The sequence below is a fragment of the Tarenaya hassleriana genome, unplaced genomic scaffold, assembly GCF_000463585.1.
Source record: "Tarenaya hassleriana unplaced genomic scaffold, ASM46358v1 Cleome9, whole genome shotgun sequence".
Lineage (NCBI taxonomy): Eukaryota > Viridiplantae > Streptophyta > Magnoliopsida > Brassicales > Cleomaceae > Tarenaya > Tarenaya hassleriana.
In genome coordinates, this window is record NW_010971389.1 from 4,624,170 (window position 1) to 4,637,020 (window position 12,851).

The 12,851-nt window shown below is 39.6% G+C and overlaps 4 protein-coding genes across 9 annotated transcripts in view; 3 read left to right on the forward strand and 1 right to left on the reverse strand.

Annotated features, from left to right (window-relative positions):
• LOC104804468 (pseudouridine-5'-phosphate glycosidase) overlaps positions 1 to 2,375 on the forward strand; it is a 4,535-nt gene extending 2,160 nt beyond the window's left edge. For all 3 annotated transcript variants that reach the window (XM_010528781.2, XM_010528780.2, XM_010528782.2), the window contains 9 exons: positions 171 to 253; positions 776 to 835; positions 938 to 998; positions 1,120 to 1,226; positions 1,311 to 1,388; positions 1,470 to 1,515; positions 1,613 to 1,733; positions 1,806 to 1,891; positions 2,082 to 2,375. In XM_010528781.2, the coding sequence (XP_010527083.1) occupies positions 171 to 253; positions 776 to 835; positions 938 to 998; positions 1,120 to 1,226; positions 1,311 to 1,388; positions 1,470 to 1,515; positions 1,613 to 1,733; positions 1,806 to 1,891; positions 2,082 to 2,158 (719 nt within the window). In that variant the 3' untranslated portion in view covers positions 2,159 to 2,375. The remainder of the gene's footprint in view (positions 1 to 170; positions 254 to 775; positions 836 to 937; positions 999 to 1,119; positions 1,227 to 1,310; positions 1,389 to 1,469; positions 1,516 to 1,612; positions 1,734 to 1,805; positions 1,892 to 2,081) is intronic.
• Positions 2,376 to 2,539: 164 nt separating this feature from the next.
• Positions 2,540 to 6,293, forward strand: LOC104804469 (nucleolar GTP-binding protein 1). Its single transcript, XM_010528783.1, has 15 exons — positions 2,540 to 2,637; positions 2,818 to 2,970; positions 3,053 to 3,198; positions 3,392 to 3,512; positions 3,601 to 3,665; positions 3,747 to 3,860; positions 3,981 to 4,055; positions 4,457 to 4,495; positions 4,568 to 4,639; positions 4,728 to 4,841; positions 5,042 to 5,113; positions 5,207 to 5,243; positions 5,396 to 5,508; positions 5,648 to 5,854; positions 5,968 to 6,293. The coding sequence occupies exons 2-15, from the start codon at positions 2,883 to 2,885 to the stop codon at positions 6,043 to 6,045; spliced, it is 1,341 nt and encodes a 446-aa protein (XP_010527085.1). The 5' UTR covers positions 2,540 to 2,637; positions 2,818 to 2,882; the 3' UTR covers positions 6,046 to 6,293.
• A 263-nt stretch (positions 6,294 to 6,556) lies between these two features.
• Positions 6,557 to 9,666, forward strand: LOC104804471 (zinc finger CCCH domain-containing protein 59-like). Of its 4 annotated transcripts, none has more exons than XR_770355.1 (7): positions 6,557 to 7,753; positions 7,855 to 8,030; positions 8,117 to 8,218; positions 8,371 to 8,517; positions 8,680 to 9,014; positions 9,115 to 9,420; positions 9,526 to 9,666. XR_770355.1 is itself a non-coding variant. In XM_010528785.1 (7 exons), the coding sequence occupies exons 2-7, from the start codon at positions 7,944 to 7,946 to the stop codon at positions 9,251 to 9,253; spliced, it is 723 nt and encodes a 240-aa protein (XP_010527087.1). In that variant the 5' UTR covers positions 6,557 to 7,753; positions 7,855 to 7,943; the 3' UTR covers positions 9,254 to 9,565. The 4 variants fall into 4 exon arrangements, 3 of the variants coding, with proteins under 3 accessions (XP_010527087.1, XP_010527086.1, XP_010527088.1); XM_010528785.1 differs by having other exon boundaries at positions 8,680 to 8,832; positions 8,920 to 9,014; positions 9,115 to 9,565; XM_010528784.1 differs by having other exon boundaries at positions 9,115 to 9,565.
• Positions 9,667 to 9,795: 129 nt separating this feature from the next.
• LOC104804472 (putative methyltransferase DDB_G0268948) lies at positions 9,796 to 11,183 on the reverse strand. The gene is made up of 2 exons (XM_010528787.2): positions 10,943 to 11,183; positions 9,796 to 10,783 (listed from the first exon to the last, which is right to left on the reverse strand). Exons 1-2 carry the CDS (start codon positions 11,099 to 11,101, stop codon positions 9,938 to 9,940), a joined length of 1,005 nt encoding a protein of 334 aa, XP_010527089.1. The 5' UTR covers positions 11,102 to 11,183; the 3' UTR covers positions 9,796 to 9,937.
• Between the last annotated feature and the right edge of the window lie 1,668 nt (positions 11,184 to 12,851).

Here is a 12,851-nt window from a genome sequence, read left to right on the forward strand (position 1 = left end):
CCATACATGTCCTGCTGAAAGGATTCGCCTCTTTGTAATATCTTAGGCAGTTTATGAAACAGGAAAACCATATATAAACAAGATATTATTCTGCATTGATACTGTAGGGCAATTGATCTCTGCTTCTCGAAACAGTGTATTCTTTGGTAATACTGACCTGTAACAAACAGGTCTGAATGAGGAAGAATTAGGGCGTCTTGCGTGCCTGGGAAGAAGTGTTCAGAAGACAGCAGGGAGGGACATTGCACATGTTGTGAGTAACTGTAGATTTCTCTGTCCATACATTGTTGGAATTTTGCTTGTATTGCTTGTCATTACGGCTATAAACCCGCTAGTGTTTTAACCAATCTTAGAAACATCATCTTTATTGATTCTTCGATTTAAGATATGTTGTCACATACATATTCCTACAGATTTGTAGTAAAGATGCTTGATGTAAAAGATGGATAGTGTCTGACTTCATTCGATGTAATCATCTTGTATCTACTTGACATGAATGAAATTTCTTTCTCGTTGAGGTGAACTTTTAGATATTCTAAGAATTCTCTTTTTATATGCATACTGTAAACTGTCTTATGCATACTGTAAACTGTCTTATTGTTTGTGGACCACCAACGTATTATCGTAAGATCTTCATTATATGACACATCATTCATATATGCAATGAATGTACGGTAGTTTGTTTCCTAGGTTACCATACACAAATTACTTTTAGTGATTTGTCTAAACCATATTTTGCATTCAGTTTCATATATTGCCGAATGTTTTCCGGCAGGTTGCTACTGGAGGGAATGGTGCAACAACAGTTTCTGCAACTTTGTATTTTGCTTCCATGGTGATCTGTTTTGTTAGGAGGTTTTTGTCTAGGAATTTCTTTTAGCAACTTTTTTTGCATCTGGCTAGTGTTGGAATTTAACTAACATATAAGCTCTTGCAGATTGGCATTCAAGTTTTTGTAACCGGGGGAATAGGAGGTGTGCATAGGCATGCCAATCAGAGTAAGTTACAAGTTGGTTTGGGCCCTTTGGGGTTTCACTTCAGTTTTCTTGAATCGAAGCTAAGCTTCTATGGGTTAACAGTAGGATCATTTTTTTTTTTGCTTTGTTGTTTCTGATGAAGCTATGGACATCTCATCTGATCTTACTGCACTGGGGAGGACTCCGATGGCAGTAATTTGTGCTGGCGTGAAATCAATACTCGATATTCCAAAAACCCTTGAATACCTGGTATTTAAACTGCTGTCTCTTATCTACTCTTCTACATATTCTGTATTCAACAACTAATACGAGGGCTTTGCAACAATACCACAGGAAACTCAGGAGGTGTATGTAGCTGCATACCAGACGAATGAGTTTCCTGCGTTTTTCACTGAAAAAAGCGGTTGCAAGGTGACATTATCAAATTTTCCTTGATACTGATCTCAATCTGCTGTTGCTTTTGCTATAACAAAATCGAGATTTTGACTTCAGGCACCATCCCGTGTGGATAGCCCCGAAGAGTGTGCTAGAGTAATAGGCAAGTTCCTAGAGTTGGCTTCACATTTGTCCTCTTGCTTATGCACTTGTTATAATATGATAATATCTAACTCTGGGAGAGAAATTTCTTTCACCAGATGCAAACGCGAAGCTAAATCGTCAGTCAGGGATTCTAATTGCTGTTCCAATTCCGAAAGAGCATTCAGCATCGGGGAATCTCATTGAATCTGCAATACAACAGGCCCTTAAAGAAGCAAGGTCAGAAAACTAACCCTTTTTTTTTGCCAGATTGTACTGAAAATACCTCACGGGGTTCACTTGTTTTCACAGGGAGCAAAACGTAACTGGAAATGCAGAAACTCCGTTCTTGCTTGCACGGGTGAATGAGTTAACAGGAGGCACATCGCTCGCATCAAGTATCCTCTTTCTAGAGTTTCACCATCTTTATAAATGACGATTACTGATATAAAGGAGATAAAATAATTTGATTATAGATAAAAGAAGGGGACACACTTTCTGGGTTCAGTTAGGGGATTTCGGATTTCAGGCAGGGCCGTTGGACTTGTGAAGGAATGGTGACTTGAGTTCCTTGACAGACTTGACCAGACATAGCCCTGGTGAAGAACAATGCCCGAATAGGTGCTCAGATCGCTGTATCTCTTGCCGAGCAGCAGCGCAGGTGAGGTCTTCCTGTCGGCAGCACAGGTTGTCATGTCCAAAGACACTCGAGTCTCCTTCTGTTTCAGTTTCTTTTTAACCAATACTCTCTTGTTGCATTTTCCTTCGAATTCAATCAGTTGCTAGGACTATACGTGCGTGTGTTGTCTAACTTTAGTTTGAATGGTGATTCGTGTGGATATGTACATTTCTAAAGCACAAATTGCGAGAATTTTACGTTTACATATATAAATGAAATAGTGGATTGGTGAATGATTCTATGGACTTCCGAGGAGGAACATCGTTATTGGGCTTCTCGAAAGCATATAAATGGGCCACAATTTATATTAAATTATATGTCATATGGGCCCATGATCATTAGACCCCCCAAAAAAAACACCGATCGTACCGTACGGGCTGAACTCAAGTTTTACGGTGTGCGACTCTCCCTCCGACCAATTTTTTTTTAGAACGCCGTTGTCCAGCAGCACGCTGACGCTATCAGGTGTATCTCATTCTCGCCGTTCCCTCTGTCTCGTGTTTTTTTTTTGGCCGTCGAATATAAAATTATAGACTAGGGTTTTTGGGTTCGAATTCTGGTGTCTCTCTCTCTCTGAAATCCTAATTGAGGTGGGTTTTGATTCTTATTCTGATTCGAACTTCACTCGCTTCTTGTTTGAATTAGAGCTGGGTTTTGTGGTTTGAAAGTCTCGGCTGATTTGCCGGCTCTATTTGTGCCTACACCAAACAATGAGAGGGTCGTCAAGCTTGGTGCTGCGTCAATGGTGTTCAACACCTTCCCCTCGTCTTCTTATCAATGTTCTCAATTGCTCGAGAGGTGGTACTCCATTTGCACCCCTATATTCCTGGAATGTCATCCCCTTTCTTCTTTTCTCCTCTTTTAACATCTCAATCTTTAGGCTTATCCACAAAAGCTGCAACGGTCAGTTCTCCGACCGTATGTCAGTGTCGGAATCTTCAGACTGCTACTTCTCCTGTTGTCAGTTCTAGCTACGTGCCCAGTTCCTACGTTACACAGAAGAAGCATGACGTAGCTTCTTCCACGGTATTCTCTCGATGTCTTTTGTATTGCAGTGATTCTCTTTCTGGAATCTTGACTCTGCGTAGTATGACTATGTAGTGTGTTTTTTTTTTGGATTTGGGTTTGTGTTTGCTGGAGACATTTTCTTCATATTCTCGGGCTTCCCCCACTTTTTCACATTGTGATTATTCGAATCGAGTCTAAATTTGATTTATAGGAAACACAACCGGTGATGCATGAAGGTTTGGGTGCCTTCCAAAAGCTGCCAATGGTGATGCCATCACTTGATATTTACTCTTCTGCACTCAAGAAATCAAGGAGAATCCAACCAACGAAAGGTAACTGGTGATTAGTAAGCTATCGGTACATGTGTTCGTCCCTCAAAACAAGATGCCTACTCATCATTGTGCTACTTGTTTTTCTCAGGCATAGCTAATATTGCAAAGCGGGAAAGAAATAGAGGAGCCAAGCAACTCGATGCACTCATGAAAGTAGGTTGAGCTGTCTTGCTTGGAAAGTTCAGAGCTGGCAGCATCTTCCATGATTAAATGATATTATACTGATTATTTCAGGAATTGGCCCTGCCTTTGAAGGGGTACTTGGAAAATTTCCCGAGGAAGAAAGTTTTGCACCCCTACGAGCGCTCTCTTATTGAGCTGACACTTGGAGATGGGAAGTATGAGGAGGTATTGGCGTAACCAGAATGCTCTTCTTATATCAACTGTATCTCACAATTAGTTATATGAGTCTTTGCCGAGCTCTGGCCAGCTTGGCTTGCAACTGTGAACGCATATATCATGTTTTAGGTTTTAGGAAAGGTTGATGCTGTAAGGAAGAAGGTACAATCTGTCGGGAAAGAACATGCTTCTCTTTGTGCTAAGGTTAGACTCTCAACTGCATTAAGGCATGTTGTATTTAACCTTTTGTCATCTCATCTCGTGTGCGAGGATAGCATCTTTGTTTTTATATAGTCTAACTGATCCATCTTTGTTTTTTCCCCTCCCTTTTTATCCCATTGTTAAGCATGCTTATTTGTATCTGTTTCTGAGGTTTCTGTGTAGTAGTTATGATGATTCAATCTGCTTCTGTAGAAAATGAATCTAGAAGCTTTGCAAAAATGATATAGAATGGTGGCTATCTTGTGATGTTTTCCCTTCTTTCCCAGCCTTTCTTCGCCCATATTTATGTGGTTGAAAAGGATAAGAATTTGTCGGATGTTTTGAGGTTGAAGTTAGCTATCTGTTGGAGGAAGAGTTAAACAGCTGTTTCTTTTTTTCTACAGTCATTGTCAAAGCGAGAAGCCGAGGAACGCTTGAATGAGGTAATGCGCTGTCATTGTAGGTGATATTTACGTATCGCGTCATTATGAACTGTGCTGTAATTGTACCATCAGGGTGTGGAGAAGCTTGAATCGATTTTCCAACAAGAAGGAAGAGCAGTTGATGATTTGTTAAACATAGCAAAGGTATCGTGCTATTGAAGTTCTCATCTTTGGGAAATTGTGTGCCATCTTAGTTATCCGTAATGTCTGAGACAACTCAAGTATGTTGCAGACTTTAAGGGCCATGCCAGTTGTTGATTTGGAAATGCCTACTCTCTGTCTTGTTGGGGCTCCGAATGTGGGGAAGTCGTCCTTGGTTCGCATTCTTTCCACAGGGAAGCCTGAGGTTTGTTACGTTTGTGTGATCTCTTTCTCATATGTGCCATCATTTCCAGATATAAATGGACTGATTTGCATAAATTCAGCTGGTTGCTTGATATTTACATATTTGTTTTTTTTCGGGCATTTGGAAACTACTTGGTGACTGAGGATTATTTGTACCTTTTTTTATGGTTGGCTGGTGAATCTTTCGCCTTTCCATCTCAGATATGTAACTACCCGTTTACCACTAGAGGAATTCTGATGGGTCACATCGTTTTGAACTACCAACGATTCCAGGTCGTGTATTGTGTGCTTCATTGTCCATTGTTTTGTTATTATAATATAATGTTCTCTTGCAATTTTGTTAATGTCAAGAAACGGACAATGCAGGTGACAGACACCCCTGGACTTCTCAAGAGACACGATGGTAGACTCCAGTTGCAACTCAACTCTAAACCCCTTCTGTTCTCTTTTATAAACTAGTTTATCCTGAAATGGAACAAACATAACATTTTACCCTTGCTGACGAAAATAAAAAACTTTTGGAGTTGTAATATTGGATTTTCCTTTGGTTTGCAGAGAGTAGGAATAATCTAGAGAAGCTAACTCTTGCTGTCCTCACACATCTTCCGACCGCGATTCTCTATGTCCATGATCTATCTGGAGAATGTGGGACTTCTCCTACTGATCAGGTATGCCGTAAAAGATGTTTAGAATGCATAAATATGCGACGTTGTTTCAGTTTTAACGCAAAGATTCTGAAGCGGAATGAGCGAAACTCCATAAGCATTTTCTGCATCTGATCCTGCCTCACTGGGTTTGAACATGCAGTTTATGATTTATAAAGAGATCAAGGATAGGTTTAGTGATTACCTGTGGCTTGATGTTGTTTCCAAATGCGATCTGCTTGGAGGTTCTCCCGTGATCTTTGCCAAGGAAGATATTGATGTTGATGACGTGGAACTCTCAAGATACCGGAAAACTGGACCAGATGGGTCAATCCACGTGTCGGTCAAAACCGAACAAGGACTTAGCCAGGTATAGTTACTAGCAGAGAGCAGTGTCAGTCAATATTCATTCAGTTTGTTGTCTTGTCCAAAAACCGAATCTAGCGTGTGAACTGATCCGCTTCTTTGCTTTCTGCCTCGCAGTTAAAAGGCAGAGTGAATGGGCTTCTAAATGCTCAAATGGGGAGAATCAAAAGCGAAGGGGAGAGCCAAAACCAGTGAATGCATTTGATGTGGAATTCGGACCAAACAAAAGAGAATATCGGTGTAACCTGAGATCAACCCTCTAGGAGGTCCGGAGGGTTGTGTCTGATTTCGAAAGCATGAAGCCGATAAGTATTTTATTATTGGTCACAGGAGCAGTCCATGGAACTAGAATGATAGTTTAGATGAGAAAGGCGGACGATGATGGTGTATTAATTCATCTTATTTCCTTAAGGGTAAGGGCGAAATTATAATTATAAATTCAATCAGTTGCAAAACTGCTAGGACAGTAGACAAAAATGCAGATTTTATGTGAAGTAAATAATTTATAAAAAAAAACAATGTGCGAGTGGTTTTTAATTAGAGGAAGTAACCGGAATGATTCCCGGTTTGAGACCTAAACCGGTTATCCTTCATTTTAATGTCGGCGTCGTTTTCACGGATTGCCATTAATTAAAAAATAATGAATTAATTACTTTTTAATATTTACTTATACACGCATAAATACATGCGCCCCGGCTGCATCCAGCATTGGCGATCTCTTCTTCCTCAACTTTCCTTTTCTCTCCAAAATTTCTTGACATTCGATTTGTTCGATCTCTCCGATTGATTTCTTGATTTTCTCCTCCCGATTACTCCGATCGTTCAGTTTCGATATTGTTGACCAGAAGTTTTCTTCCAAATTGAAGATCTCAGTCACTTTTTTGATATCTCAGGTTTGCTTCCCCGATTATGTCTTCTTCTTGCTTTCGGTTAGGGTTTCTGCTTCATCGCGATTCTCGTCATCCTCCATGCCTGGCTTTCCGAGGAGCTAGGGTTTCAACGATGGGGATTTTCGATGGACTTTCGTCAGGGGTTTCCATTTCGATGGACTTCGCACTTCGCACTTCGCAGTTGGATGAAACTATCGGAGCCTTGGATTGGATTTTTAGGTCATGATTTTTCTCCAACTGTTGCTAAAATACTCGAAAGATCGTCCGTTGCTTGTGTGGATTTAGGATCGGCGTTCATTGAGAATGCATTCTGGATTTGATTTCACGGGTTCACCTTCTGGGTTAGCATCGGAGCGATGGAACTCATGTGCTCCTTGATCATGGATCGTCATGGAAGGAACAGTTTATGCTTCGGTCTGTGGTTCAGTCTGCTAAAGTTCATCTCTTCTCTTGTATAGTATGAATCTCCAGGCAGCGAAGCGATTCTCAGACAAGAAGACGGCTTGCGAAGTTAACAAATATCAAGACAATGCAGCAGAAATAGTTGTAAGAAGACCCGTGCGCCTTATTACAATAAACAAAGAAATGGTCCTTATAACGGTTCCAGGAATTTGGTTTGGACACAGGAACAGTCCCGTCGTTCACCTGATGACCAGTCACTGAATAAGCGTTCCCGCAATTTGGTTTGGACACAGGAACAGTCTCGTCAATCACCTGATGACCAGCCACAGAAGAACGCTGCTTATGGTTCGACGAAAACACGTGTTTCTGGAGTTTCAGACAACACCCCGTACCAGCCCAGGAATGATGTTGCCTATGTATCTAAGAACTCGTCTGTTTCAAGCGTTCGAGGTTATAGTTTAGAAAACGGCATTACTCCCAAGTCCCAGTGAACTATTTGCAAGTACTGGACATCTGGAAGTTGCAAGTATGGTGAACAATGCCGTTTTTTGCACTCTTGGTGCTCTTGCCCTCGGTTTGATATGTTGGCTGCTCTTGAAGGACACAAGAAAGTATGTTTTCTGTCCTTGTGCTTCTTGAATTTTCTAGTATTGAATAATGTAGATGGCATATATTAATGTAGAACTAAACTTTTTGCACTACGATCTTAAAGGGATTGCCCTTCCCTTGGATTCCGATGGAGTTTACTCTGCTAGTGATGATGGTACTCTGCGAGAATGGGTCTATAGCACTGGTCAATGTATGCGCGTGATTAACCTCGGTGCTGAAGCAGGATCTTTAATCAGTGAGGGCCCATGGGTCTTCATTGGCATGCCAAATGCTGTAAAGGTTAGTCTCATAACGTCTTTCCGCTTTTGATTATTATCTGTCGAAATCTTAGTTATAGTTTCATGTTTCTTTCTATTATCCTCCAGGCCCTTAATATCCAGAGAGCTAAAGATTTTCATCTAGAAGGACCAGTTGGTCAGGTGCATGCCATGGCTGTTGCCAATGACATGCTTTTTGCTGGGGCCAGTGTAAGCGTTTCTCTTGTTTTTTTTGCAATGTCATTTCCTTGTAGTCTCACGTTCCATACTGTGTTAATTGATAAAATGTCTCATTCTTTTTTTTAATCTATAATTGCTTCAAGAATCTAATTAGTTGCATTTTATTCTTGCTGGCATCGCAGTCTGGAATGATATCAGTGTGGAACGGAAACACCGAGTCTGACCCGTTCAAGTATGTTACCTCTCTCAAGGGCCATGATGGTGCAGTTGTGTGTTTTATTGTTGGAGGTCGGTATCTCTACTCTGGTTCCGTGGATCAAACAATAAAGGTACTATACTTCTACCAAAAAAAAGTTCCTTCCGCTTTGGACTTTAAACTTTTTAGTCCTATGCGTCAGCTATTCTTAGTTTATTATCGTGTTCTTCTGAATCAAGTTACAACTATTGCAAAGAATGTGTTAATCAGATAAAATTTTCTCTGTTATTGCCAGGTGTGGGATCTCAACACCTTGCAATGCACAATGACCCTGAGGCAGCATACCGACACTGTCACATCGCTTCTATGCTGGGATCAGTATCTGATATCGGGTTCCTTGGACGGTACTGTAAAGGCTTTGGGCTTTTTCCCAAATCGACTAGAGCATGTAAGCCGATTCAAAGTAATGATCTTCCCGAGATTTATTAATCAAAACGATCACAAAATCACACGAATTGATCTCTCCTTGAAAAAGGGTGTTCGTGCTATTTCTGGGATGATTGATGCGGATGCTAAACCCATCATATTCTCTTGCGAGAACAAAACAATCTACGTATATGATCTACCATCGTGAGTAACCTAATGAGTGTTAAAAGCATTATTATATATATTCATCTGAGCATTAAGATCGCATCATATGATTAAATCAACATCTCGTTTGTGGTCACAGATTCGCTGAACGGGGCAGGATTTTCTTGATGCACACTGTGGGAACGCTGATGGTCGGTGGCGGCGGACAGATCTACTCTGGAGACAGGAGTGGCAAACTAAGAGTGTGGAGCTTAGGGAACCACCAAAGTGTGGCTTAGGATCATAATCCCACACATTCTCGACCGACCAAACCTGCCTGTTCGTTGCTAATTCTTTGATTTATGTAGACAACACTCACCATTCTGACATCTGTTACTGTTTTCGGTGCGAAGGGGGAATTGGTTATATAGTCCAAAGAAGTTGGAAGACATTGTGAAACAAACAGGTTCTTTCAAGAGATTCTTCTTCTTTTTGCATCCTTTTCCTCTTTTTTTTTTTTCTTTTTGCCAGAAATTGCTGGTTATAATGCAAGACATGATTAAATGTGTAGAGAGGATACTTCAAGAATCAAAGATTGGATTGATGAAATATTAAGGACGGGTGTTCTTTGAAATAGTCACTCTTAACTGAAGCAGCAAATGGAAGTCCTGTCTTAGATCAAAGTCCCAGATTTAGAAACAGAGGTTTTCTCTCTTTTGGATTGCGGCAACCAAACTCAAATCTCTAAAGTTGGGTTTTTGTGATGAATATCGAACCAGAAAGGAACAAGAGAGGCAGCATGAAAGGAACCAGAAAGGAACTGATGAAATCACACTTAAACTTCAGCTATATAATCGTCATCATCAACATCGGCTTTAGTAACCCTTTATTGCACGAGTTGGAAATTTGGAGTCATTACAAACAACAAAGTTTTCACAAACCTACCTTATTATTGACCACCGACGACTCTCTTCCGGGTGATATCATTGTCCAAACATAAATGGCAACGACGGAAATCCGCGAGGCCAAGGAGGAGTCGGACCTCTTCCTTGAAACTGGAAAGGTGGTCGTGGCATATTATCCATGTTAAAAGGCGGCAGAAAAGGTGGTCGCGACATATTATCCATATTAAAAGGTGGCGGAAAAGGAAACTGCGGCCAGTTTTCTCCACCAGGAGGCCGAAAAGGACAATCGAAATCACTTGCTTTGCATTTCCCGGCGATCATGAAGAACTTGTAGACAACTGTCTTGACAGAGTTTGACCCCCAAGCAGCTTTGAACTCATCTATCAAACTCGCCGGCAACAAATCAACTCCTTGTTGCTTCGCCTTCACGACGAGCTGCCATGATCTCAGGTAAGCCAAGAACCCGTCCAGGGATAGCTTCCATGGAAGATCTAATGGCAAAGGATTCCCCTCGGAACCAATCCCGACGCTTTCGAAAGGAAACGATATAGTTCTGTAACCGGCCAACGACATGTCCGTTCTTGGAGTCCTGAAAGGGACCGTAGAGTCGGCGAGGCGTTTGAACACGCGGTCCACCGGGGGAGAGATGACGATATTGTTGAAGACCCAGACCGCGATCACGCCTCCCGGCTTTCGCAGTACGCGTTTGACGACCGCGTAGAACTTGTCGAGGTCGAAGTAGTGCAAAGCTTGAGCCGCGGTCACGAGATCCACTGAGTTTTCGCCACCGAGCACAGCCACGAGCTCGTTTTCGGACATTGATTCCGGTGTCAGAAGGTACGTAACCTTTGGGTGCTTTGTTGCTTTATTCAGTTGGCCTTGGTTAATATCAGTTGCCACCACTCTGTTGTAGTATTCAGCAAGCTATATATAAACATAAATAAATCACTAGTTTGTTTATTTTCAATAGAAATAACACAACTCCAAGAATTATTGGTATATGACCAACAAAAGTTTATATTAAAATCATCCTTGGACTAAATTATAAATTAGGGTAAAACAGGAAAAGTTTAGGATGCTAACCCCGACCGCAGCCTGGCCATTCCCAGTGCCAACGTCCCAGGCACGTTCGTGGAAAGTCGTTTTCTCGGTCAGCATCTTATACCAAGACCTCGGATATGTCGGCCGAGACTCTTTGTATGCCGAGGCTTGCTCGGCCGACAAAGTTGCTAAATTCGACATACCTTGCCCTCCTCGGTTTTTTTGTTTGTTTGTTTATTTGATCTATTGGCCTTTGTATAAATTGTTGTTGTGCAGCTAAAATGGAATGGATTCGTTATATAGACGACGACGAGGAGAAGCCATAGTTTGTGCTCTGAGATGTGAGTGGAGAATCTGAGGGCCATTGTAGATTCTTAATCTTATGTTCCTTATGCCTAAAGTTAGGTTTGAATGAACGAGGACCAACGAGTTTTTGTTCCTCCACGATTTAATCCATCTTTCTATCGTCGAATAAAATTTCCATATGCAGTCCCACTAATGTTTTTTTTATATTCCGAATTTCATCAAAGCTTTGGTCTAATTATATCTTCAACAGAATTGGAGAATTCCATGTAAATATCTATTTTCAAATGGAGACTCGAATCTGGATTAAGAAAATTTTTTTTTTTCTTATTTATTAATTGAGCCACTCAATCTTAGATCAATCTCATTAAAGTTTTCCAGTCAAATCTATTCGTCATTAAATTTTTTAAAAAACTTCCGATTTTTCCACCATACTGTTGAGAATGAGAAGGATTTTATGAGATTGTTTTGAAGCTCTAGTTCATGTGAGCATGCGGAACCAATTCTAGGTTTAGACGGGGTTGGAAACTGAAGGTCCTTCATTAGGGTGGACAGTTTCATTGAAGCTCGGCCCTATGAGACTCGGGTTCACATTGGATCGACCTAATGAAAGGATATGAAATAATATCTCCCGTGATATTATTCTCAAATCCTTCTATTACGACCCGCTTAATATCGTACTTGTATGTATTGATAAACGTTTTTTTTTTCATTTAGTTTTTTAATAATATATCGAGTTTCTAACAAAGGCCTGAAAAAAAATTAGGCTTTCCAACCAAGCCGGTCTATTTCTTCAAACTTATAAGTTTAGGCTTTGAATGGGGATGGGTTTTATTTTGTGTTTTTAGTTTTAGTTTTAGGATTTTCTGGTTTTTAATTTTTGGTTTTTGACTTTTGGATTCTATAATATTTGAAAACTAAAAAAAGGTAGCTTTTAATTTTTTTTTTATTTTTCCACTAAAATAGCTTTCCAAGTTTTTAGAAAAAGTAATTTATGAAAACTTAAATGATAATTTTTTTTTTATTTTTAGATTCTAAAAACTCCAACCATTCATGGTCTTAGATTTGAAACCCCATATTTTTCAGGTTGGTTTTAACTTTTAACAGCCTTTCGAGTTTCAGGCCAAAATTGATACCTATAGCTATAGATTATAAGTTTTTTTTAATATCAGTTTATTTCTTTAAATGTGCAGTTAATACTAAGGGATAATTCCATTTAAAACCCTGTACTTTTCTCTCGTCTCAATTTAAACCCTGTACTTTTTTTTGATCCAAAAAAACATTGTACTTTTAAAAATTGGCAATTAAAACTCTATATTTTTAAAAATTGGCAAATAAAACACTGAACGAAAAACAATATTATTTAATGCTGACATAACATCCTAGTCATCTGGCACATCATCAATCCCTAATATTTAATAATATTAATTAATAAAAAATAAAAATAAAATTCTAAAAATTATATATATTCATAAAAATTATACACATATATAAACATGTTTATAAAAATTTTAAAATTATATACATATATAAATATATTTATATATACATATATACATATATATACATATGATACATATATATCTATATATGTGTATAATTATTATATGTTTTATATGTATGTGTTATATATGTATTTTTCCCTAAA

Excerpts from the sequence above, each read along its gene's own strand:
- LOC104804469 (XM_010528783.1), top strand. The coding sequence starts at position 2,883 with ATGAGAGGGTCGTCAAGCTTGGTGCTGCGTCAATGGTGTTCAACACCT. Across the intron at positions 4,842-5,041 it reads TTTCCACAGGGAAGCCTGAG|ATATGTAACTACCCGTTTAC; the intron begins GTTTGTTACGTT and ends TTTCCATCTCAG. Across the intron at positions 5,244-5,395 it reads ACTTCTCAAGAGACACGATG|AGAGTAGGAATAATCTAGAG; the intron begins GTAGACTCCAGT and ends TTTGGTTTGCAG.
- LOC104804471 (XM_010528784.1), top strand. The coding sequence starts at position 7,944 with ATGCGCGTGATTAACCTCGGTGCTGAAGCAGGATCTTTAATCAGTGAG. Across the intron at positions 8,518-8,679 it reads CCGTGGATCAAACAATAAAG|GTGTGGGATCTCAACACCTT; the intron begins GTACTATACTTC and ends TGTTATTGCCAG. Across the intron at positions 9,015-9,114 it reads TACGTATATGATCTACCATC|ATTCGCTGAACGGGGCAGGA; the intron begins GTGAGTAACCTA and ends TTGTGGTCACAG.
- LOC104804472 (XM_010528787.2), bottom strand. The coding sequence starts at position 11,101 with ATGTCGAATTTAGCAACTTTGTCGGCCGAGCAAGCCTCGGCATACAAA. Across the intron at positions 10,784-10,942 it reads ATGGCCAGGCTGCGGTCGGG|CTTGCTGAATACTACAACAG; the intron begins GTTAGCATCCTA and ends GTTTATATATAG.